Genomic DNA, 26629 nt, shown 5'->3' on the forward strand with positions numbered 1-26629 from the left:
AACCATCACCAGCCCCTGTTGCTATGGTCAGATTCCATGGCAACCATCACCAGCCCCCTGTTGCTATGGTCAGTTTCCATGGCAACCATCACCAGCTCCCTGTTGCTATGGTCAGATGCCATGGCAACCATCCCCAGCTGCCTGTTGCTATGGTCAGTTTCCATGGCAACCATCACCAATCCCCTGTTGCTATGGTCAGTCTCTTGGCAGCTCCATGGAGCATCCTTTGCCGGGGTGGTTGCCATGGACACCAGCTCAGGCCTGCAGCCACAGCCCATTGCCATGGCAACCATTGGCAGCCCCATCCCCAGGCTCATGGGATCCCAGAACCACAGAATTGGCTGAGCTGGGAGGGACCCATAAGCATCATCCAGTCCAACGGCTGGCCCTGCACAGGACACCCCAACAATGCCAGCCTGGGCCTGGCAGCGCTGTCCAAACGCTGCTGCAGCTCTGAGAGCCCTGGAGCTGGGACCCTTCCCTGGGGAGCCTGGGCAATGCCCCAGCAGCCTCTGGGCAGAAACCTTTTCCTGACATCCAACCTGAGCCTGCCCCGACTCAGCTGCAGCCGTTCCCTCCACTCCTGTCCCTGGGCACCAGAGGGAAGAGGTTCCCACAGCCCCAGCCAGGGACCCGCTCCCAAGGCTGTTGCCATGGCCACCAGGGCTGGGACCAGCTGGGATGCTCGGTTTCCACGGGCTGGGGTTCAGGAATGGGATTCCCCAATTTGCTGCTCCTGCTAAAACCGCGCTGCCCTCGCTGCCCTCCCACCTCCCGTAAAAAGCACAAAAGGCAAAGATCCTGGGCTGAGGTAAGGGCAATTTATTGGGAACAGAAACGAGACAAGGAACAAATGGAACAGAAACAATATTGATAACAGAAAGGATAAAAAAACCTGTTTACAGGGAAAACTAAAACACAACTCACTGGGTCTGCTTGGCCACATATTTCCTTCTGCCTGGAAAGGACACCCTTCTCCTCAGGGAGAGAGAGAGAATCCCTTTCCTGCTCCTGGCAATGACCCGAGGTGGGAGTGAATGTAATGACACAGCCATGGCCAGACCCTCATCTTCTTCTATCCCACATCATGTCATTGGCAGGAGCAGGAAACGGGACAGGTGTGTTCCTAGCATGGATCTGAATGGAAAAGGGATCACCAGGGCTCTGCCCAACATGGATCCTCCAATTATGGATGAAGCTGGGGCAGTGCACAAAAGTCCTCCTGCATTGGGGCTTTGGCAGAGCTTCCCTTACAGGTACATCTATCACAGCATCCGGAGTGGGTCACTGCTGGTGAGAGAGAGATGGTAAATCTTGTTTCTTGATCAGAAGGCTGGATTTATTGATATATTATATATAATACACTATAACTATACTAAATAGAATAAAGAGAGAAGTTGCAGAGCTTGCTAGCTAAGCTAAGAATAGAAAGAAAGAATCTATAACAAAGTTGTGTCCAGGGACTCTGTCCCTAGCTTGCACTTTGTGATTGGCCCTTAATTATAAACAAGAAGCCTGAGCCAATCAAGGTGCATCCCATTACATTTCACAGCAGCTGATAACAATTGTTTACTTTCTCTTCTGAGGCCTCTGCCTTCCAGAAGACGCAGAAATCTGAAAGAAAGGATTTCTGTGAAGAAAATGTCTGCGACATGCATCCGTTGGTGTCTGGTTAAGATAGAGATCTGGGTGAAGCTCTTCCCACACTGGGGACACTCGTAGGACCTCTCCCCAGGTGGATGCGCCGGTAGGTGATGAGGGTGATGTTGCGCTTGAAGCCCTTTCCACAGTCAGGGCAGCGAAAGGGCCTCTCATCTGTGTGAATCCGCTGGTGCTGAAGGAGACTGGAGCTGATGTGAAACCTCTTTCCACACTGGGAACACTCGTAGGGCCTCTCCCTCTCCCCAGTGTGGATGCACCGGTGCCTGATGAGGTTGGTGTTGTGCTTGAAGCCCTTTCTGCAGTAAGGGCAGCGGAAGGGCCTCTCATCTGTGTGAATCTGCTTATGCCGGAGGAGACTAGAGCTGATCTGAAACCTCTTCTGAAACTCAGGACACTCGTAGGGCCTCTCCCCAATGTGGATGCATTGGTGAATGACAAGGGCACAGCTAGAGCTGAAGCCCTTCCGACATTCCCCACACTCGTAGGGCCATTCCCCAGTGTAGATCATCTGGTGACTGATCAGGGTGCTGCTCTGCCAGAAGCTCTTCCCACACTCCCAGCACTTGTGGGGGGTTCTCCACATCATGAAGCTGCCCATGGACCACCAGCTCTGAGCTCTGGCTGAAGCTCGGTCTACCTTCCTGGCTCAGGGTGGGTCTTTCATCCTCAGAGCACCCTGGACTGGATTTGGAGCCTCTCCTCCTCATGGGAGATCTCTAGGGCTTTTCCTCCCCATTGGATTCCTGTCCCATGGAGCCACTCAAAATGGCCTCTTCCTTGAGGTTCTGCTGTGGAGATTTGTTGTCCCTAATCTGGATCCTTAGTGCCTTCTCTGAAGGAAGGACAAGGAGTGGATGGGATTTTCCTCCGTGCCAGAGGGAAGGGGAAGGAGATCTCCCCAGTGCATCCCCGGAAGGATGGCATTGGCAGCAGGACTGTCCTGCAGCGAGGGGATTTTCTGGGCTGTGAGATGGAGCAGGAGAGAAGGAGAAACGGGCACTGACTTCCTCCTCACCTGCCTGGGTGTCCCGGGGCTCCTTCCTCTTCCTTGAGGTGTCTCCCTCCATCTGACCAAGTTTTAGGAATGGGATACTCTGTTTTGGGAGGAAAACAAGGGATGAGCATAATGAGCTTTGTACTGGTTTGAAGGCAAACCTGGGGAGAGTCAAAGTCAGAATTACAATTTAATAAGAAAATGAAGATCAAGGCAATGATACAGAAACACTGCCTTAAACTGACAGAGTCAGGATATAACCGACACCCTGTCGATCAAGATGGTGGCAGCAGTCCCATTAAATGGTGGCTACAGTCATGTTGGAGTGAAGAACGTGATTCTTTCCAAGCAGTAATGCTGTAGAAGGGTCTGGTCTTCCTCTGAAGGTCCAGTGGTGGTTATGAAGCTCTTGTCCTCTGGGAATCCAGTAGGCAAGGTGAGGTGCTCCTGGTGTTTCAAGCCTCAGCTTATATCCATGTAGAAATGCTTGGTTCTGCCCCTTGGGCGGAGCATCCCACAATGGGATGATGGAATTTTATCAGTCCTGCAGTGACACTCAATGGCCCATTCACAGAAGATATCTCCCCTGGAGGGCGTTTTCAGGGCTGAGTCATGGAAGAGATAAAGAACACGGCCCCACCTGTTTATAGCAGTTGATGAAGATGGTGATTGAAAACATGCATTTGGTTGCATCTTGCATGGCAACCTGAAACGGTGGAGTAATCCCTGCTCAGGGGGTGAACACCACCCCCCTTACCCAAACTGGCTCAGGTGTAAAACCCCCACCCTGGGAAGGCCACACACACAGGGGACAATGTCACACTTGCCCTGCTCCAGGGAAGGTCTCTGTCCCTGTCACTCCCTTGCTCTCCCCCCCTTTTCTCTCTTTCCATCTCTCTCTACCTCACATTTAATGTTCAATAAAATCCACCTTGGAGTTGGTCTCATTAGCACCTTAATTGGGGCAGAGGCATTCTTTCTAACAATTTTCTTAACTAGACTGTGACATTATTTTGGCATAGTGAGTTCAGGGCACTGTTCTCTGACCCCAAGTGCCTTTGACAACAGCATGGTTCCCTTCTCTGAGGAGGTTGCAATTCTCTCTGGAGGAACTCTTGGAAAATTGGATGCAGCTTCCTCTGAGTGACTTACAGGAGAACTGATGAGGAAAATAAGTGTTGTGGGTCGCCAGTGTAAAGAAATATTTTGTTGTCCTTGCTTGAAATGTTTGTTAAAATCACTGGAGGAAAGGGAGCAAATTATACCATCAAGACTGACAAGGTTCATTTACCCCATGGTGAGGAACACAAAGCTGCTGAATGTCCTACAAGAAGCCCAGCTCAATTAGCTGAATTTCCGATTAACTCCTGAATTCCTAGTCTTGGGTTCTTTACCAATTCTGAGAATCTTTTTTCTCTTCATCCCTGTCACCTTTGTGACTGCTACACAGAGCTTCCCTTCCTTTTAAGAATCTCTATTGGGCCAAATTTCTTCTTTTCTTTTATCAGAACCTGTCAGCAGCTGAGCTGGAGCTGTGCAGGAACTGGTGAAACTTGGAATTGCCACATTACTACTTGGATTATCAGTTTATTCATATTTGGGATTTGTTTACACTTTTGTCGCAAGTTACTTGTGGGAAGAGCAAATATTCTTCAAAGTGATTTATGCAGAGTCAAGTTTGATTTCTGCCCAAGTTTTTTTCTCCACTGCTCATGATGGGGAGAAGCCCTACAAGTGCTTGAAGTGTGGGAAGAGCTTCAGGCAGAGCAGCACCCTGATCCAGCACCAGATGACCCACACCAAGGAATGGCCCTACGAGTGTGGGGAATGTGGGAAGGGCTTCAGCTACAGGTCCAACCTTGTGACCCACCAACGCATCCACACTGGGGAGAGGCCCTACGAGTGTCCTGAGTGTCAGAAGAGGTTTCAGATCAGTTCCAGTCTCCTCCAGCATAAGCGAATTCACACTGGGGAGAGGCCCTTCCGCTGCCCTGAATGCAGGATGGGCTTCAAGCACAGCTCCAACCTTGTCACCCACCGGCGCATCCACCTGGGGAGAGGCCCTAGAAGTGTACCCAGTGTGGGACAACTTCACGCAGAGCTCTGCCTTGACCAGTCGCCAACGGAGGCACTGTAAGGGAAGCCTGCCAGTGCCCGAAGTGCAGGAGGATTTTTGTGCACTGCCCCAACTTCATCCATCATTGGAGGATCCATATTGGGAAGAGCCCTGGTGATCCATGTTCCCGATGATCTGTGTGGGGAAGACACCATTCTCTTTTCCTGCCCCTCCCAGTGACATTATGTGGCATTGAAAAACATGAGGATTTGGGCATGGACGTGTCATTACATTCACTCCCACCTCAGATCATGGCCAGGGGCAAGAAAGGGACTCTCTCTCCCCCTGAGGAGAAGGGTGTCCTTTCCAGGAAGGCGAAATTGTGGCCAGGAAGACCCAGTGAGTTGTGTTTTAGTTTTCCCTGTAAACAGGTTTTTTTATCCCTTCAATATTGTTTCTGTTCTTGTTTGTTCCTTATCTCGTTGCTGTTCCCAATAAATTGGTCTTATCCCAGCCTGGAATCTTTGCCTTTTGTGCTTTTCACGGGAGGCAGGAGGGCAGCGAGGGGAGTGGACTTTTAGCTGGAGCTGGAAATTGGGGAATCCCATTCCAGAACCCCAGCCCGTGGAAACCGAGCATCCCAGCTGGTCCCAGCCCTGGTGGCCATGGCAACAGCATTGGAAGTGGGTCCCTGGCTGGGGCTGTGGGAACCTCTTCCCTCTGGTGCCCAGGGACAGGAGTGGAGGGAACAGCTGCAGCTGAGTCGGGGCAGGCTCAGGTTGGATGTCAGGAAAAGGTTTCTGCCCAGAGGCTGCTGGGGCATTGCCCAGGCTCCCCAGGGAAGGGTCCCAGCTCCAGGGCTCTCAGAGCTGCAGCAGCGTTTGGACAGCGCTGCCAGGCCCAGGCTGGCATTGTTGGGGTGTCCTGTGCAGGGCCAGCCGTTGGACTGGAGGATCCTGATGGGTCCCGCCCAGCTCAGCCAATTCTGTGGTTCTGGGATCCCATGAGCCTGGGGATGGGGCTGCCAATGGTTGCCATGGCAACGGGCTGTGGCTGCAGGCCTGAGCTGGTGTCCATGGCAACCACCCCTGCAAAGGATGCTCCATGGAGCTGCCAAGAGACTGACCATAGCAACAGGGGATTGGTGATGGTTGCCATGGAAACTGACCATAGCAACATGATCCTGGTGATGCTTTCCTGCTAAGGATCAGATTTGTCACAGGCCCTCTGAGGGGTTCCATGGAGACTTTCCAAGAGTCTCCAGGCTGTTCCAGAGCTGGAGTGTCACACGCAGAGACAGGGGCTCCATGGAGACCTCCCAGGGCTTTCTGGGAATCTTAAAGGACCCTGTGGTCAGAGGCAGTCACAGCCATTCCATGGTGACATCCATTGGGGACCTTGTGCTGCAAGGCATCGATGTCTCATAGGCTCTCACAGGGGCTCCATGGTGACATCCCAGGAGTTCCCAGGCTGCCAAAGAGCCAGGGTGTCCCAGACACTCACAGGGGTTCCTTTCATGGGCACAGTGGGAGCTTCAGGCAAAGTTTTTTAGAGAAGCTCCTGTTGGGTCCCAAGATGCAGGAAGGATCCCCAATAGTCCCCATTGATTCCCAAATGTCACTTTTGAGTTAGAGATGATACAGACTCAGATCACAAGGGTAAGGGCTTAAAGCCACTTTTTTTTTTCAATCCTCTTCATTTATACCTTGCTTGTCTATGGGTGCACCTCATTGGTCATTTAATTAATGCATTTCACATGATTGGCTAATTAAGACAACACTCTTCAGTAATCATCCTTATGGAAAAGAGCCAAATTATTTCAAACATTGTCGGGACACCAGGTCTTGCCTTTTGTTTTATGTTGGACCCTTCTGGGGGCACCCTGGAGTGGGGAAACCCTCCACTAGCAGTTCTGTACCAGGTAAAAGGACATGCACGGGACTTTTTCAGTCTTCAGCTTCTAGTTTTTTGTTATCTTATATAAAGTTTTGCATTGCTGTCCACACCAGCCTCAGCACACTGGAAAAGCACCACAAAATTGCCCCAAAATGTATGGCTTGCCTCATCCAATTACCTCTTAAAACATACTATATTTCTACTTATTAACCAAAAACTCATCCCTTGACTCTTCACATAACCTCTGCACTGTGCTTTCCCTGACCAAACACCCTGTGACAACAACACTGCAGAAAATGGAGTAGATGAAAAAGAAGACAGGGACTACACCCCAATTCCTCCATCTTGCTTCCTATCTACACCTCCTATCTACACTATACTAAAAATCCCAAAACATACATTTCTCATACCCAAGGAACATAGTATAGTACTCTCTATTACACTTTAGTAAATTGTAATCTATCTCAAAGTCCTGGAAATCCTCTCCATGGGCAAAGGTTAAAGGCAGTGCTTCTCTGGGGCTCCTCAGAGCAGACCAAAAAATATTCCCTGTGCCCTGGATTCCCACATATTTAACCTAAAACCCTTTAACCCTTAACATGTGAAGTTACCCAAAAGTGTTTCAGATAAATAGGATTAGAAGGAGAAGAAATAAAGAACAACAGAAAGACAGAAGATCCAGGCAAAGACACGTACATAGGTACCAACTGCTGGAGTTCCAGCATTGCTAACAGAGGAACCCCAGGAGAAGGCAGGATCCAGACCCTGGGCTGGCTTTGTGCTCTGGCTTTTAACCCCCTGGGCCTTCAAGGTCCCGCCCCTGGGGTGGGACTGCCAGTTGCTTTTCCAATCAGAGTCAGGGTAGCACCAGCTGCTGGTGTGTGATTGATTGACAGCTCAGCCAATTAGAGTGGGGTTAGCACAGCGTTTGCTATGTGATTGGCAGCTCTGCCAGGCCAGGGCTGGGGGCGGGGCTATGTCCCACCACAAACCAAGGCCTGACCCAGCCCTGGCCCCACATGGGCATTCCGAGCATCCCAAGGTGTCTCAGGACATCGATCTCTTTCAGCCTCTGACAGCGACCATGGTGACACTACGGAACCTCATAGAACCATGGGTCAGTTGTGACAATGGAGATCCAAGGAAACTATGGTGAGACTGTGGAATCCAGGAATCATGGAATCAAGGAGACCATTGTGCAAATCATGGGCCCTATGGAAGCAAGGATCTATGATCAAACTGTGGTTTGATTGTGATTGATTTAATATAGAAACAAGGAGCCATTGTTTCACAGTGGGGCTGCAAGGGGCCAATGGACCGTTGTGACTTGGTTGGGGCCCATGAAGCCAAGAAGCCATTGTGAAATTGCCAGACCTCATGGAATCAAGGAGACCATTGTGACAGAGTTATGACCCATGAAGTCAATGGAGTATGGAACCATGCTCCATTGACTTCGTGGGTCAAACCAGATCTGCCTGGTTTGGACTCCTGGGGGTTATCTGACAGGTCCCACTGAATTTGACATGTCAAGGGCCACTTCCCATCTGACAATGACGCACTGGGGCTGTGTGCTTTTTTTCCTCTGGGAAAGAACTCTCTTTTTTGTCTAGGCGCCCATGGCCAAAATTAGGATTCTGCATCTAAAATTCCCTATATCCAAGGGTTACTCCCAGATGAAAGCTGCCCATACAGTCAAGTCTGGCTAGACTTAGCCTCTGGTATATGCCTCTCATTTGCCCCTGCACCACCGGGGCTCACTTGTTTCCTTCCTATAGAGATCATTGTGACAGGGGAACCAAGGGGAACACTGTGACCCTGCAGGGTACAATGGATCCAAGGGCCACTGTGACACTGTGGGGCCTCGTGGAACCAAGAACATCTTTGTGGCTCTGTTGGGCCACATAGTCCTAAGGGGCCAGCATGAGGCAACGGGGCTTTGTGGAACCAAGAGGCCATTGCTGTGTTTCAGGGCCTCGTGGAGCCAAAGGGCCGTTGTGATCCTGCGAGGCACCGTGGATCCATAGAAACCATTGTGGCATTGCAAGGCCCCATGGAATCATGGAGACCATTGTGACCCTGCAGGGCCTCATGGAGGGAAGGGGCCATAGTGACACTATGGGAACTTGTGGAACCAAGGGAATCATTTTTGCACTACTGGGCCCCAATGGAACCAAGGGGCCATTGGACACAGTGAGGCTTCATGGAAGCTATAGATCATTATGGCACTGGGGGGCCATGTGGAAACATGAAGACCATTAAGATCCTTAAGGACTTGTGTAATCAAGGGGCCATTATGACACCTGAGGGCATCATGGAATCAAGAGAACCATTGTGGCACTGCAAGGCCTCATGGAAGCAAGGACATATTTGGACACTGCAGGGCCTTGTGGAACCTAGGGAACATGAAATATGTGTGGCTGCCTTGGCCTCCCAGGGGTCACCTGACAGGTCTGACTGACCTTGGAATGTGGAACGCCACTCCCATCTACCCCTGAAACACTGGGGCTCTGGGCTCTTATTTTTATGGAAAGGAACTGTCCATTTTTACCAGGCATCCATGACCAAAATTAGGATTACACCTCCAAATTTCTTTGTATCCAAGGATTGCTCCCAGACAAAAGTTGCCGGGACAGACACGTCTGGCTGGTCTTTCACTTCTGAGGGGCAGCATTCACCTGTTTTCCAAACACTAAAAAGGGCTTTGTGCTCTTCTTTTTGTGAAAAAAAAAAAACCCATCGCTCTTCTCCAGGCACAAATGTTTTAAATTAGGACTCCACATTCATAATTTCAAGTATCCAGGGCTTGCTCCAAGCAAACCTGCCAGGACAGACAGGCCAGGTTTGCCTTGGCCTCTGGTGGTTGCTGTTCATCAGCTCCTGAAATATGGGGGCTCTATGGTTTCCATCCTATTGAGACCAATGTGACATTTGGGAGCCTTGTGAAGTGAAGGGGCCATTGTGACACTGCAGAGCACCATGGATGCAAGGAACCATTGTGACACTGTGGGGCCTTATGGAACCAAGGACATCATTGTGGCTCTGTTGGGCCACACGGTCCCAAGGGACCAGTACAAAGCAGTGGTGTGGTAGTTAGCCCAGCTGTAACTGAGACTCAGCCAGATTTTAACTCAGAAGAACTGGGCATGAGTTTCAAGCCCTGGGAATCATTTGTTTAACTAAGGATGAGCTTGAGATTTCCCCCATAAGTCTTTACTGTTTTTATGGTAAGTTCTCCTATTGGTTACTTGTTTCCCCTACAGGGTTATTGTTCTAGAATGTTCAACCCCTGAGTGTACATGTTACTGCTTCCCCTTTGTCTAAGGTTTTTGGATCCTGCCCCTCATACTGTTCTCAGCTTCTCCATGTTTATTCTTTTTCACTCCATTATTAAAGTTCTTTTTGGTCAACTCCATCAAATCCACTCCTTTTCATTTGCGCCACCCTCGCCCTGACTCAGGGAACCAGAGAGGTTTGTTGCAGCCACCCTCACTGCGACATTTGTCACCCAAACAGTGACCCTGACAATCAGGCCTCCCTGTGTCAGTCACGTCAGTTGGGGTTAGCTGATGGATTGGCCAGTGCTCCATGGGATTTTGGATTGTGCCAGGCCTAGTGGATTTATTGTTGCTTCGAGGGACCTTGCCCAGGATTGGCAGGGACAACGATGATTTCACCTGCATAGGATTGCAGGTGGGTTTAGGGAAATGCAAGACATTTATTGCCCATTTTGCCATTGTGTTTTTACAATATGCACCCACGTCCCATAATTGATTTGGGGTGTTTCCGTGGCTCTTCCCCATAAGGCAGAGAATAAGAAAAATGGGCAGCCAGCTCTCCAAAGTAGAAAGGAGTATATATGGATGCTTTAAGTTAAATCTCACTGATCATGACAAAGTATTTTCAAAGAACAAACAGAAATCACTCATGAGGTGGATCATTAAAAATTTTCCAGATGCCTTTGCTGATGAAATCCATACCACTGAATTTTGGGACTCTGTGGGAGTTAAACTGTACAACTTTAGATCAAAAGGGACCCCATTGCACCCCACATGCTCCCCATCTTCAACACTACTCTCACCAGCAAGCAGTGTGTTGAAAACTAAATCCGTTGCTCATGCCTAATTCAGGACCTCCCCTCAAACCCGCCTTTCTCAGACCTTGCACGATGGTCCAAGATGGCAATGGCCACGCGGACTTGGAGCATCATGCCCTGGAAACTCTTGATGGAAGGAGCCTGAATGTGGCTCGGGAGACTGACCATCCTCCCTCCATCTTGGCTTTTCCACTTCCTGCTGCCACAACCTTCTCTTCCTCCCTGAACGCACCTCCAGACTCCACCCCCACAACTGCGGGTCATGCTCCACTGTCAATAATTCCACCTCCACCCTGGGCCATGCCTCCAGAACTCCACTCTGGAAGTCCACCATCCTAGATCAAGGCCCTTCCTCCCCAACACCTGACAAAATGGCAGTGCCCTTTGCCTCACCCTCCGGCAACAATATAACCCCATGGTCAAGGATACTAAGCCCAACTGTCACACTATTTCTAATCCTAATGTTTCGGCTCCAAGTTATTCTTCCTCCCCAGAAGTCACTTTGGACTCCTCAGAGCCACATCACCCCTCAACCCCGGAAGATCCCTAGGAAAGGAAGGAGACTGGCAAATAGTTTTGAAATTCCTCATGGCCCCAGTATGTTATGAAAGAAGGGGGCAGAATCCCAGGTATCAGCCACTGGTTTACGAGGAAATCAAGGATCTGTGTAGGGCAGCTAAAGAGCATAGGAAGGACTTAACTTGTTTTAATGGCCTAATGAGGGCCATGGTTACATGTCTTAAGCCCCTATGATTTAAAATGTATTATGACCATGTTGTTATCACCTACAGAATACAACCTGTGGGAAGAGGGATGGAAGTGTTTACTAAATGAACTAATAGCAGACTATGCTAATAATGAGGCAAGGGTGGAATTGACAATCAACCATCTAGCTGGAGAAGGACAACACAGCCTACCAGATGATCAAGCAGCAGGTATCCCAAGAGAAGAATTGGATGATATAAAAGAGGTGGCTTTGAAAGTTTTACTCCAGGTATTGGATGGTAGCACCCCCAATGTGGACTACCTTGGGTGGATGCAGCTAAAGCTTTAGGACAATCAGACCATCTTGGGTGCCTGTTAAGTAAGCAAACCAATGCTACCTCCCTCACATTGAGTGGCCTGCTCTCAGACATAGAGACCGTCAGACATGCCACCTTGCAGAACAGCGATAGAGTTTTTACTCTGGGAACATGGGCATGGCTGTGTAGAGTCTGAGGGCATGTGTTGCATGAACCTCTCCAGTCACAACGAGTCAATCCACAAGAGCATTCAGGTACTGAAGGAAGGGTTCAAGAATCTTCAAGTGGAAAACAAAGACTGGGTCAATAAACTCTTCCAATCCAAGGGACTAAAGGGTTGGATGATGTTGAGCTAAAACAGGACTATTCATTCTCTTAGTGGTTGTTGCTGTATTTTTAATTGCCCCATGTTTGTTTGAATGCTTTTAGAAAGTCTTACAAAATTCTTTCAGTTCCATCTTTACTGTAAACCAGAAAGGGGGAAGATACCCAACACAGGCTCCTCATGGACTCCTTGGAGTAGACAATTGGAGGCCAGGATAGGACAAAAAACTCTGAGACTCAGTGTGGGAAGAAATACCCTTAAAAGTACCTAAAAGTATTCTGAAATCCATAAAATACCTTAAAAACCATTATTATCTCAAAGTATTAATGAGTTCCACTGAGTGTCAATACAGAGATTAATAAAGTAGATAATTGGGGCCATGATTGCACAAACCTCTCACAAAGTCTGTATCAAAACAGAAACACCAAGTACCTTAAAATAACTGAAGTATCCTGAAGCATAAATGAGCCCCACTGAGTGTTGTTACTGACAGAGCCTCTCCAGGGACTCATTACAGCAGGTAATTAGAAGCCATGATTGTACAAACCTCTCAGAGACTCCAAGGCAAAAACAAAACCCAAAGTCCTTTGAAAAAGCTACAGAGAGGCTCTTGGCACAGAAGCAGCTCCTGGCAAGGGCAGCGCTGCAGAGAGACAGCTCTGCCCAGGAGCAGCTCCTGTGCCCAGCCCAGCAGGGCTGGGGCACTGCCTGCAGCCACCCCGGGCACAGAACAGAGGCACAGAGGGGTTAAACTCAGCCTGGGATGGGAGCACAGAGCAGAGCTCACTCGGGGCTCACAAGAGCAGAAATCAGCCCAGGTTTGAAACAGTCATTCCCTGGCTGTGGGAAGAGAAGATGCCGTTCCTGCAGGGATCTCCTGGAGCTGGCACATCCCACAGCTTTTAGGACCTTTCAGGAGGACTCTCAGGGCTGCTCCAAGGCAGGGCTGTGGACCTGGGGCAGGGCTGGCTTTCCCTGCTGCCCCAGCCCAGGCACAGCCCAAGGCAGTTCCTGTTGCCAGGCTCTGCTGCAGGGCTGAGCAGCCGGGGCTGCAGCCAGGGGTGCCTAGGGCTGTCCTGCAGAGCAGGGTCCTGCAGCCCAGGGCGCTGTGCTGGGGCAGGGACTCTGCTGCCTGCCAGGGACAGCTCTCAGCTGGCCCAGGGAGCTGCTCCCAGCGCTGGGGAGAAGCTGTGAGGGGAAGGAGCCACCCTGAGCAGGGCAGGGGCTGCTGCTGAGAGGGGCTGGGTGGGGCAGGGCTGCTCCCAGCTCCAGACCAGCCTGGGCACAGCTCCAGAGGACACTTCCCAAAGAAGGTAAGCCTGGGATTGCTGTAAAGATCAGGAGCTTTCCTGAGAGTGTTTTCAATTTCCTACTTGGAGAAAGATGGGAACGTTGGGGTGATGGCAAAAAGATTTTTGCATTTTATACATTTTTGATATATTCATAGCTGTGTAAATTATTATAGTTATATAGTTATAAATTTACAATCCTTACCTAACACTACTAAGTTCTTAATTAACTATATTAAACTACTATTATATACTTATATAATTACAATCCTTAATTAAGTACAGTACGTTTCCTAACCTTGCTCTTGGATTTTAGAAAAATAAGCTGACTGTCTAAATACATTCCTGAAATACTGTCTTATCAGTATTATTATCAAAAAGTCTTATTATCAGGAAGAGAACCTACAAAAACATTTTTTTAATTGACCAGAATGTGAGCAGTCATAACAAAAAGGGAAGGCAAAGAAGCCTTTGGACCTACTCCAATGGGTTGAAGCAGGGGTGTGTAACTGCGGCAACTGAATCTCCTATTGGCTGTTCCTGTTAAATATCTTAAATAAACAACCTTAATAAATTGTTGAAATCAGGGCCCAGGTGTGCCCCATCCCCACTGGGACACCTAGAAGCTTCCAATTATTGTCTGGTTTTTCCTTTACTGTTCTAACACTGTTGCAAGGGGCTTTTTCTCTTTTGATTATAAACAACAGGGGAATCAAAGAAGCAGAACAGGAACTGTAATCCCAGAATCACAGAACATTCTGAATTGAAAGGGACACACAGGATCACCAAAGGAATGGGTGAACATTTACAGAGACTCCAGAACTGTAACTTAAGTTGGTCAGTCTCTCTGCTGGGAGCCTCCCAAAGGGCCCTCAGCCACTCCTCAGCCCTGGACAGCAGCAGCATCACCTCTGCACGGCCCAGCAGGGCTCTCCTGATCTGCCCTTGCCCAGCTGCACACAGAGCCTGCCCCAGCCAGGGCCCTGCACACAGGCAGGTTTCTGTAGGGCCCTGGCCAGGGCACACAGGCTGGGATGGGCTCTGTGAGCGCTGGCAGGGACAAGGCTCCTCTCAGGAGGGAATGTCCAGGCCCAGGGCGATGCTCAGAGAAGGAGAGGGGGCTGAAGAGAGCAGTGTTGGGGGAAGGATGAGGGCACTGTTGGTGTGTGGGAGGTGCTGGGCACAGCTGGGCACGGGAACACTGTCCTGAGTGCCCGGCTGTCTCTGCCCTGCCCTCTCAGGCACAGCACCACAACATCTTCTCTTGGTTCTGCCCGGCCCTGATATTGTCATTATTATCTGCTGCTCTCAGGGAGGCTCTGGCATTTGCAGCAGCTGAGTCAGGCTCTGCCCTTGGCATTCCTGCCAGGCAGGGATGTGTCCATGGGAATGGGGTGTCCAAGCTTCCCTGGCACCGGTGGGGCTGTGGACAAAGCAGTCCATGGGAAAGGGGAATGAGCTGAGCCCCCTGCCTGAGATCCCATCATGGGCACAGCCAGGGATCTCCTTGCTGTGCCCTTCCAAGCTCTGAGCTGCCCTCCTGGGTGCAAATCTGTGCCAGAGCCTGTGGGAGTTCCCTGAATGTCCCATGGGGAAGGGCAGAGCTGACACAGCTGAGGAAATGCTGTTGGGTTTGCCCAGGGAGCCGTGAGTGTCCTTGGTACAAGGGGGTGCTGAGACCTTGCCCAGAGACCTTTAGGGAGGGTGAGAAATTCAAGGATCCCTCTGCTCTGGGCAGGGTCTGGTTTGTCCCAGGGTGACTCAGGAGTGTGATTGTGCTCTGATTGCAGCCAAAGGTGCAAAGGCAGTTGGGAACAAGCCCATCCAGCCCCTCACCTTTCCTCAGCCACAGGGAATCCTTTGCCTCTCCCATCTCTCAGTGGCAAACTCTGCAGCAGAAATGCTGGGGATTTCTGACCTCAGAGAGCCAGGAACAATGTGTGGGTAGGAAAACAATTCCTTAAACCAGCTCCTGCCATCCATGGCCAGTAGAACTGGGAGAGCAGATGCTACCAAGCCTGTCATCATTAGGAGCGATTCCCTTGATAAATGCTGAATATCCAGCCTTGTCCCTCTGCCAAATGGCCACAAATCCAGGGCAGTGGGGCAGGGATGGTTCCTCAAGAGCCCTGGCTGCTCCTGGCACACGCAGCCAGCACAACTGGAGCTCAGGCAGGGATCTGGGTGAAGGTTTTCTAGAGCAGGAACAAGGGTGGGTGAGTCCCAGTGGGACAGTCTGCAGAGAACGGCCCAGGTTTGGCTCAAAGCACCCTCTTCTGACTTGTCCTTTCTCCATGAACAGGTCCCCATGTGCAGGCACAGCACATGTCCAACAGCAGCTCCATCAGGCACTTCCTCCTGCTGGCATTGGCAGACACGCAGCAGCTGCAGCTCCTGCACTTCTGCCTCTTGCTGGGCATCTCCCTGGCTGCCCTCCTGGGCAACGGCCTCATCATCAGCGCCGTAGCCTGCGGCCACCACCTGCACACGCCCATGTTCTTCTTCCTGCTCAACCTGGCCCTCAGCGACCTGGGCTCCATCTACACCACTGTCCCCAAAGCCATGCACAATTCCCTTTGGGACACCAGGGACATCTCCTACACAGGATGTGCTGCTCAGCTCTTTTTCTTTCTGTTCTTCATCTCAACGGAGTATTCCCTCCTGACTGTCATGTGCTACGACCGCTACGTGTCCATCTGCAAACCCCTGCACTACGGGACCCTGCTGGGCAGCAGAGCTTGTGCCCACATGGCAGCAGCTGCCTGGGCCAGTGCCTTTCTCAATGCTCTGCTGCACACAGCCAATACATTTTCCCTGCCCCTGTGCCATGGCAATGCCCTGGGCCAGTTCTTCTGTGAACTCCCCCAGATCCTCAAGCTCTCCTGCTCCAAATCCCACCTCAGGGAACTTGGGCCCACTGCAGTTAGTGCCTGTTTGGTACTTGGTTGTTTTGTGTTCATTGTTTTCTCCTATGTGCAGATCTTCAGGGCTGTGCTGAGAATCCCCTCTGAGCAGGGACGGCACAAAGCCTTTTCCACCTGCCTCCCTCACCTAGCCGTGGTCTCTCTGTTTGTCAGCACTGTCATGTTTGCCTACCTGAAGCCTCCCTCCATCTCCTCCCCATCCCTGGATCTGTCAGTGACCGTTCTGTACTCACTGGTGCCTCCAGCCCTGAACCCCCTCATCTACAGCCTGAGGAACCAGGAGCTCAAGGCTGCAGTGTGGAGACTGATGACTGGATGCATTCAGGAACATTAAACTGCTGGCTAATTTCTGCAAATCACTTGTAATAAAAGTCATCTTTGATATTTTTGTGGGTTGCCTTTTGGAGGTTCTTTTTCTTTGTTTTACTTTTTTCATATTGTTCACAAGAAAAGGCATTGTGTCATTTTGTTTTTCTCCACCTTCCTGTGGTCACAGACTGTGTCAATGAGCGGCCACGCTCTCGGTGGCTTTAAAGGAATGAAAAGATATCCCAGCAAAGTTTTCCGCAGAGATGCCCTTTTGTTGCCTTCTCTGGAGCTGCAGCAGCAATGTCTGTGTGCAGAGCTGGGGGCAGATCAGTGCTGGCCCAGCAGCTGTGCCCAGCAGCAGCAGCACTTGGTGTTGCCAGTGCTGCTGCTGTGGCCCTGCCCCGCTGCCCTGGTGGCCCTGGCGTTGCTGCAGGGCCTGAGTGCTCTCGGGGCCGGGCACAGCCCTGGGGGTGGCAGTGCCGGGGCTGCAGCAGGGACAGACCAAGTAATATAAATAATTTGTAATATAAATAACCTTTGATAGTTCTTTTGGATTTGTTCTTTTTTCCCCTTGGTTTTAGTTTTTTAATATTGTCCACAAAAGAAAACCATTGTTTGTGCCATTTCTCATTTGGTTTCTCTGCACCTTCCCTGTGCCCACAGACTCTGTCAATGAAGGGCTGTGCTCTTGGAGTCTTTAAAGGAGCTAAAGGATCTCCCAGCAAAGTTTTCTGCAGTGATCCCTTTGTGTTCCCTATTCTGGAGCTGCAGCAGTAATGTCTGAGTTCAGAGCTGGGGCCAGATCAGTGCTGAGTACATCAGCTCTGGTCCTGCTGGCCACACCATTCCTGATCCAGCCCAGGAGCCATTGGCCTTCTTGCCCACCTGGGCACACTGCTGGCTCATGCCCAGCCTGGTGTCCATCAGTTCCTGCAGGTCCCTTTCTGCCTGGCTGCTCTCCAGCCACTCTGTCCCCAGCCTGTAGTGCTGCAGGGGTTGTTGTGGCCAAAATACCGGACCCGGCACTTGGACTTGTTAAACCTCAGCTTGTTGGATTTGGCCCCTGGATCCTGCCTGTCCAGGGCCCTGTGCAGAGCCCTCCTGCCCTCCAGCAGATTAACACTCACACCCAGCTTGGTGTCATCTGCAAATTTGCTGATTATGGACTCAATCCCCTCATCCAGATCATCAGTGCAGATAATGAAATACACGCTGGCTGGCTCTGATCCCTCAGCCATCCTGTGGGTGCCCTGGGATGGCACTCAGGGTGATCTGTTCCATCACCTTGCCAGGCACCCAGGTCAGGCTGACAGCCCTGGAGTTCCCCAGATCCTCCTTCCAGCCCTTCTTGGGCATGGGCTCACATTGGCACCTCCAGTCCTCTGGGACCTCCCTGCTGAGCCAGCACTGATGGTAAATGATGGAGAGCAGCTTGGGGAGCTCATCCACAGCTCCCTCATCCCCCTGGGATGGATCCTCTCTGATCCCATTCACCTGTGAGCATCTGAGTGGCTCAGTAGGTCACAAACTGCTTACTCCTGGATTACAGGGGTCTGTTCTCCTCCCTATGCCCATCTACCAGCTCAGGAGAGCATTTGTCCTGAGGAAAACCTGTCCTTATATTGAAAATTGAGACAAACAAGATGGTAAGTAGCTCAGCCTTTTCTATATATCTAGTTACTATATTCCCCACTGCATCCAATAAAGAGGAGAGGTTCTCCTTATCTCCTGTTTTGCTATAATTAGTTTTATAGAAATATTTTCTATTATTTTTTGCTGAAGTTGCCAGGTTAATCTCTAATTGATCTTTCACCTCTCTACTTTTCTTTCTGCATAATCTAACAACATCCTAAACACTTCCTAAATTTCTTGGCCTTCTGCCAAAAATTTATGCACGCTCTTTTTTCCCCTGAGTTCCCACAAAAGTTCCATGGACAGCCAGGCCAGTCATTTTCCTCTCTAGCTCATCATTTGCCACACTGGGACAGGCTGCTCCTTCCCCCTTAAGATTACTTTCTTGAAATGTGTCCATCCTTCCTGGACCTCTTTGTTTTTAAAGGCTGTTTCCCTTAAAAAAATCAGTACCTGATTTTGTACTCCCCAAATCTGCATCCTGAACAAGCCAAAGTCTACCCCTCCAAATTCCAGTGCAGAAGTTTTGTTTCTGCCCCTCCTTCTTTCACAGAACATTAAACACTTGATTATTTCATGGTCACTGTGCCCCAGGCAGCCTCTGACTCCCACATCTGCAACCAGCCCTTCTCTGTTTGTGAACAGCAGCAGATAGAGCTTTCCATGACAATGGGAGTGTCACCAAAAATTTGATAAAACAGAAAACTTCTTAACCCCAGTGTAGCATTAAGAAGCTGCATTCTTTATTCAGCTGGATGCATGGGGGAGATCTCCTCCCAAAGCTGTGCATGCTGAGTACAGGAAAGTTTCTGTTAATTTTCTGTATTTTGCACACATATTCATTGATTGTCCTGGACTAAACATATATATAATGATCATTTCCCCAAAATCATTAACATATTTCCCCTCCCTTTTACCCATGAGTTATTCTGTCCTGGGGGTCTCTCTGGTGGTCCCTGGTGGTCGTGGATCCCAATGTTCCAGTGGGCTTGGCTGAGCTGGCAGGACACTGAGGCCACAGCCTCTACCAAAGGATGTTCCACAGGATCCACCCCAGAGCCTGACATGGGGACAAGGGGCCAGGGCTGTGTGACCAGGACATCAAGGACGGGGATTATCCAGGTCATTGTGGCCTGGTTTGGGTTCCCCAGGGCAGGAAAGATGTCTGGCAGCTGGAGCAGGGTCTGGGAAGGGCCTCCAAGGTGGGGCTGGAGCCCTTGGGCTGTGAGCAGAGGCTGAGGGAGCTGGGCTTGTCCAGCCCAGAGCAGTGAAGGCTGAGGGGCTCTTCATCCCAGCCTGGAAGTGCCAGCGAGGAGGGAATGGAGAACACAGAGGCTCTTCACAGGGGGCTGGTGGCAGACAAAAGCCAATGGGTGGAAGGGGAAAGAGGGGAGATCAGCCAGGCATGAGATGAAATGAGTCAGGCTGGTTTCAGCATTTCTTTAACACCAAAAGCAGCCTGACCTGCCTTCTCCATCCACCACTGACAGCTTTGCAAATCAGGAATTGTTTGAGCTGTTTTGTCCCTGTTAGCGTTCAAAACCACATAATCACGGGGGATTATATGGGGTGCTTTTAATTAAGAGCTCTGGGAATCGGGGTATATTCAACCCAAATCTGATTCCGACCATAGATCTGAAATGACCATGTTTTATACTCTATCATTACATAACTTTCATGTTAATTATTAAACTTATATTGTTCTATTGTATACATAAATTTAGCCCCTCTCTGAATTTCCAATATAGTTTCTCATTATTCTTCTTGTGTTTATATAATAATTACATTGAATTACTAAACAATCATCACAGCTAACAATTATATAATTTATCATACTGCTTATGCAGGTGCAGTTGATCTGGGAAAGCACAAAGCCTAACATTTTAGATTCTACTTTTAACTTTTTCCAGGCTCCACTATCATCCTCACTCCAGGATGAGCATACTTTTATATAAGAATTTAATTGTGTTTATATCTATCACAGAACCACGTTTCTCTGAAATTTTTTTACTATGGAAATCACTTGTGGATGGTGGACTCATCAGACGCTTCTGAGATGTAGTGCATTGCTCAGGGAAGAGCGAGATTGTTATTAATTTGTGTCCTGTTCATGGTCTGTTCGCCATGAAGAGAAACTTTCTGTGCCTCTGAGTGTCACCAGTTCCTGACCCCCAAAAGACACAAACGTGATGAGTTGTGGCTCCTACTCCAGTGGTGGCACTTGCACCTCCCTCCGTAGCCAGAGTAGAGCTCCCTTGTCCCAGAAAGTCCCTGGCAATGCAGGGATGAAGGAAACAGGACAGGCTGTGGGGATCAGGGGCAGGGCAGGGCCAGGGATTTGGGGTGGTTGTGAGCCCAGGGCAGGACCCGGCCCTTGGCCTTGGTGAACCTCATCCCATTGTCCTGGGCCCATGGCTCCAGCCTGGCCAGATCCCTCTGCAGAGCTTCCTGCCCTCCAGCACAGCCACACTCCCACCCAGCTTGGGCTCACCTGGGAAATTACTAAGGGTGCCCTCGATGGCCACGTCCAGATCATCCATAAAGAGATTTCACTGACCTGGCCCCAATCCTGAGCCCTGGGGACACCTCTGGATGTGCCTCCATTCCTCAGATGCTCTGACTGCCAGGGGTTGAATGAGGGAAATGGTGGGGAGGAGGTAGAGACAAAGTGTGATTGTCAGCCATGAAGAGTCTTGACTTTCATATCTGTTCAAACTGCATTAGGAGGTGCTGGGTGTCAATATCAATTGGACATTGCTGATATCAATCTATGAACAGGAAAAGAAAATTATAAAAAACAATTCGCTCTGCATTGTTTTAAATACAGTATATTCACTTTAAATAAGCTTCTGAAAGCTGCCTAATTAACCAAAGAACACTTGAAAACTTAGATTATTCCCAAGGGCTTTCCTTGTTCAGGTGTGTTTGGAGCAAATGTTTATCAGCCTTTTACATTGAATTTCTGAATGGAAGAGCACCAGAAAAAAGAGGCCTCGGAGAATAAAATTCATCATCAATCTCCAAGTGGCTAAGGATCCATCCCCATCAGAGCAGCAATGAACAGAAATGGGCACAGCTTTGCGATTACCCCAGCTTTGGCCTGGGCCCTGGGCCTGCAGCAGGAGCAGCTCTTGAGGGCCCCAAGGCCGGGGCTCTTGTGCTGCCCTGGGCAGATGGGATGGCAGCAGGGGCTGCAGAGCTCTCAGCACCTCAGCCCGAGGGGAGCAGGGCAGCCAGGGAGCCTCCTTTGGCCTTGGCCAAGCACCTTCCCCCATGGCTGGGGCTGAGTCCTGTGGCAGCTGCAGCTGCTGCTGTGCCCTTGCCAGAGGCTGAGGCCGTGGGGCAGTGCCCAGAGCAGCCTGGCCTGAGCAGAGCTGTGGGGCCAGAGCCGGCTGGGCTGGGCTGGGGAGAGGCCCTTGGTGCTGCCCAGAGCTCAGGGCAGTGGGCAGAGCTTGCAGGGAGCTGGGCTAGGCTCAGAGAGCCTGGCCCAGAAACCATCAGTGTCCATCTCAGCCTGGCTGAGCGTGCAGGGTCAGGACTCAGGCCAGGCCTTGTAGGGCAGGGCCAGCGCCTGTGCAAGGCATTGCAAACAGGCAAGTGCCCCAGAAAGGAGGCTGCTCTGTGCCCTTGGTGGCATGGACAGAGCAGGGAGGGGGCCAAGGACATTTGTCAGCGCCAGCCTCTGTGCCCAGCTCTTGGCAGCCCTGGCTGCTGAGCCCAGCTTTGGCCTGGGCTGAGTTTGGCTGTGGCCCAGCTCCATCCTCCTGCGGGGCTCAGGGCCTGTTCCCGGCCATGGCCAGCCCTGGCCGGCCTCTCTGCTGGCCCGGAGGTTGGCAGAGCCTGGGGCAGGGCTGTCTGTGCAGCCCCACAGGTGCCACGGGCTCTGCAGGAGCTGGCAGAGGCTGCCCAGCAGGGAGGCCATGGGGCACAGAGCCCCAAGGCTGCTGTGGGCACCATGGCACAGGGGCCATTCCCAGCCGCAATGCTCCTGGCCTGGGCTGGGCCTGCACAGGGGCTGGGCCACCATGGCTGGGCCAGCACAGGGCCACAAAGGGGCCACGCAGCCACTGCCGGGGCTGACAGCAAGGCCAGGCACACACAAGCAATTGCTGAGCATGGCCTGCGCTGGCCAGGCCTGACTGTGCCAAAGTCAGAGCTCAGCTGCCCTTGGGGGCTGCAGGAACAGTCCAGAGCCCAAAGAGCCTCCGTGGCTGTGCTGGAGACCAAGGCTGCAGCAGGGAAATGCAGGGCTGCTGTGGGATGGGGAGGGCATTGAATGCCAGCACACACCTCAGCTCTCTGAGGATCCCGGCACCATGCTGGGCCCAGTTTCAGACTGGAGCAGAGCAGATGTTGATGGACAGGAGCCCTGTGGGCCTTTCAAGGACCTGCAGCTTGCAAGGTGCTCTGCTCTCCCTCAGGTGCTCTCAGCGAGATCCAATCTCTGGCACCTCAGGGCACAAAGTGGCACTGCCTGTTCATGGGCACACAATGATGTCTGCCTGGAAAAGTTTTCCCACCAAGAATGGAAATTTCCTGGATCTACTGGATTCTTCTACTGATGGCAGGGAAAGAAGTGCTGGTCTTCCCTTCTACTTCTGCCATCAATGTTTAGTCTAATATTTAATGACCCCTTTCCTTCAGGTGTTTCCAGCTCTCCTGTTTAAATGGCCATGTCTAAGGACATCTCTTCATTTAGGGCAGCTGGATCTAAGTTATTCTCTTTTCTCCCAGATTTCCTCTTGCACCTGTTCTCTGATCATTCCAATGCACCTCCCTCAACTGGCTTCATGCTTTGAGTTTCAGGGAGTTGCCCAATCTTTCAGGAGTTTAAAGAACTCCTTTGTCAGCATCTTTGTTATTTTATGTTTTCTCTTGCCTCTTCTTATGTCTTTGTCTAAAATCCTTCCTGTATGGTAAACCCTTGTGGTTGTTGGACATGTCAGATGTTGCTAGGATGTCTCAAGGAGCTGAGGGAAGTGCTTTGATGGTTATGAAATTTTATTATGTTTGCATATTTATGTTGGCCACGAAGACAAACTTTTCTGTGTCTCTGAGTCTCACCAGTTCCTGATACCCAAAGGACACAAACCTGATGAGTTCTGGTTCTCACTCCAGTGGCTGCACTTGGGCCTCCCTCCATACTCAGAGCAGAGCTCCCTTATCCCAGAAAGTCCCTGGCCATGGAGGGATAAAGGAAACAGGACATAGCTCTGAGTGCCAGAGCTTGGATGGGGGAATGGTGGGGTGGGGGTAGGGACAGAGTCTGATTGATTGTCAGCCATGAAGGGTCTTGATTTTCATCTCTATCCAAAGGGTATGAGGAGCTACTTGGATTCAGTGTCAATTGGAGACTGCACATTTCAATGAATTAACAGGGAAAAACACCTAAACAGGACCTAAAAAAATATTTTCCGTCTTTTTAAATATCATGTATTCACTTTGAATACACTTCTGAAATCTGTCTAATTAACCACAAATTATTTGGAAACTGAAATGAAATTATTCCAAGAGTTGTGGCTTGTTAAGTTGTTCTCCATGTTAATGCACCCTGGGACACTGAATTCCTGCACTCAAGAGCTGAAGGCTGAACAAGCCTCTGGAGCAGGAAAATTCAGCAGCAGCCTCCAAGGTGCTGAGGATGTCAGCAGCCCCCACTGAGGCCATCCCTGCCCAGAGACCGTGGGGGAATGGGCAGACAAGGAGAGCGTCCCTGGGGCTGGGGCAGCACAACTCAGAGGCACCAGTGGCTCCAGCTGGGCAATGGAGTGTGGAATGTGGCTGGGAGAGCCCTGCCTGGGCTGTGCCAAGCAGGACACACAAGCCCTGACTGCCATCCCCCAAACAACTCTCTCAAGGAGACATTTAAAATTGTTTGTACTCTGAGTTGGATGCAAAGGAGAAATACCAACAGGAGATTCTCAGGAGCTCAAAACAACCAAACAGCCTTTATTGGCAACTTTAGAAAATCAAAGAAACGTTGGCAAAATGTTTAAGATGACATTCAATTAAGAAAAACACTTCTTAAAGCATGGACTTGGCCAAATCAACTTCACAAACTCTTAACTTGTTCAATTTTAAGTAAATCAGAATTTGCAAGAGGACAAAAATGCAAGTAGACACAGAAAGAGAGAAAGACAAAAAGATTTAGAGAAGCACATACACACAGCTACCAGCTCCTGTATTCCAGCAGCATTCAGAAGGAAATTCTGAGAGGAATCTGTCAGAATCTGTTCTATGATGTCACAGCCTGCTCTATGATGCTACACAGCCACTCAGTGATGTCACAACCCACTCTCTGATGTCACACAGTCACAGCAAAACACTGGAGGAAGTGATGCCAGGTGGGGACAAGCAAGGAAAACGTCCCTCTGTGCTATGCAAAACTGGATGTGTTTCAGGAATGCCAAGGGCCAAGGCCTGAGCCCCAGCCCCTGGCCAGGCAGATCCTGTCCCTCCCTCCTTGCTCAGAGCTCTTGCTGGGATGGGAACTGGCATGTGGGGATGTGCAATGCCAAGGGCAGGAGCATGGGGCGGCCCCTGCCAGGCTGCTGAGCAGGGACAAGGAGGCAATGAGGCCCCAGGCCTGCAAGGGTCACTTGTCTCCTGCTCCTGCCTCAGGCCCAGGCCCAGCAGCCATGGCCAAAGTGCTGCCCAAGTTGGCTCTGGCAGGGCTGTCTTGCAGCTGCTGCCCATCCCTGTGCCCTGTGCAGCCCAGGCTGTCCCATGGTGTCCCTGCCCTGCGCCTCTGTCCCTGCAGGCTGTCGGCATCCCCCGGCTGCCCCACCTGGCTGGGCCCTTCCTTTGCTGACAGCTCTGCCTCCTGCCTGGCTCTGCCTGCCCACACAGAGCCTTGGACTGCTCCAGGCTCCTGCTGGGGGCCGTGCTGCACCACGGCCCTGCCCTGCCAGGGAAATTCATTTCTCCTGGTGCCAGTCTGGGCTTCCCCAGCTGCCCTTGGCATTAATTCTTTCTCTCTCTGACTGTTTTCCACTATGTCAAAAGGATTCACCATCCCTGAAATTTCCCTTTAAACACTATCATGGCTCTGCTCCACTGTCCTCAGTCTCCACCCCACTGAGCACAGAGCTCCTTTGTCCCTATACAGTGCTCATGTGCCCAAGGCCTCCAAACCCCTCCTTGGGACACCTCTGGTCCCTCTCCAAGGTGTTTCCAAATGATGACATTCAGCTCATAGTCTAAGAAAATCGCCAGAGGACAGGGCCAGCCTGACCTGTCTGTCCTGACAACTTTTGTCTGGGAGCAGTCCTTGGTTATATAGAATTTGGGAGGCCAAATTCTAATTTTGGCCATGGTCCCTGGACAAGAAGGCTGGTTCTTTTCCATAGGAATGAAGGAACAGAGCCCCTCTGTTTCAGGGGCAGATGAGAGGTGACCACCAGAGGCCTATGCCAGCGAGAGCTTGCAGGTTTTGTTTTGCAAGATGCCCTTGCATAGAGGAAATTATTTTAGGGAGAGTACCAGTTTTGGTAATGGGCATCTGAAAAGGGGGACAGTTCTCTTCCATAGCAAGGAAAGCACAGAGCTCCAGTGCTCCAGGAGCTGATGAGAGGCAGCCCTTGACATCCCAAGATCAGCCACAGCTGTCAGGTGGCCCCTGGGAGGCCAAGCCAGCCAGAGCTGTTCCATGTTCCCTGGGTTCCATGGGGCCCCACAGTGTCCCAATTGTCCCTTGCTTCCACCAGGCCCTGAGGTGGCATAATGCTCCCTTGGAGGCCCTGAAGGTTGGAATGGTCTCCATGGTTCCATCAGGCCCCATAGAGCCATAATGGTCTCTGAGTCCATGGAGCCCTTCTGTGTCACTGTCGACGGAAGGGAACCAGGACATCAGTTTGATCATCACAGGCTCAATTTTATTGATCAGTACGGCAGGTTAAATACAGTTAATAATGAGCTTCATAAATATTGCAAAAGTTGAGCTCAGGATTGGTCAGTTACATATCAGCACCTACGCCTACTTCTGCATTCCTATGGTTCTACTTTTGATACTTTCTACATATTCTTAGTATATATTCAGGACTAATCTCTACTCCCTATCCTCATGTTGCAGCAAGGTCACTGCTGACCTTTCCTTTCAGCTTGCTGACTGCTGACTTTTCTCCTTCAGCTTAACCAGCGGCATTATGTCAGTATGGCCTTTCTCAGCTAACCAATTATGAATAAATCTCTCCACATTTCCCCCGTTTTCTTCTTGAGCAAGGAGATTAGTTTGCCATGTTTTTGCTATTGTACGGCTGACCATGTTTTGAATACAGTTAAAGATACAAGGCAAAATAAGCAAAAACAGTAAAATTACACCCAGCAGTCCTATAGCATAGATCACAAGGTTCCTCAGCCACGGTCCAAGTCCTAAGCCTTTAAGCCATTCGTCAATTCCTAAACCGTCTTCTTCCTTAAGTTTGTGAA

General features: G+C 50.5%; 1 protein-coding gene and 1 pseudogene across 1 annotated transcript; both read left to right on the forward strand.

The window, feature by feature from the left end:
• The window catches only part of LOC131092456 (zinc finger protein 850-like), a 603282-nt pseudogene that overhangs the window by 534033 nt on the left and 42620 nt on the right, over positions 1–26629 (forward strand).
• Positions 15485–16595, forward strand: LOC131092604 (olfactory receptor 14I1-like). The gene is made up of 2 exons (XM_058039388.1): positions 15485–15575; positions 15640–16595. Exon 2 carries the CDS (start codon positions 15663–15665, stop codon positions 16593–16595), a length of 933 nt encoding a protein of 310 aa, XP_057895371.1. The 5' UTR covers positions 15485–15575; positions 15640–15662.

The sequence above is a fragment of the Melospiza georgiana genome, chromosome 22 (assembly GCF_028018845.1).
Source record: "Melospiza georgiana isolate bMelGeo1 chromosome 22, bMelGeo1.pri, whole genome shotgun sequence".
NCBI classification, from domain to species: Eukaryota; Metazoa; Chordata; class Aves; order Passeriformes; family Passerellidae; genus Melospiza; species Melospiza georgiana.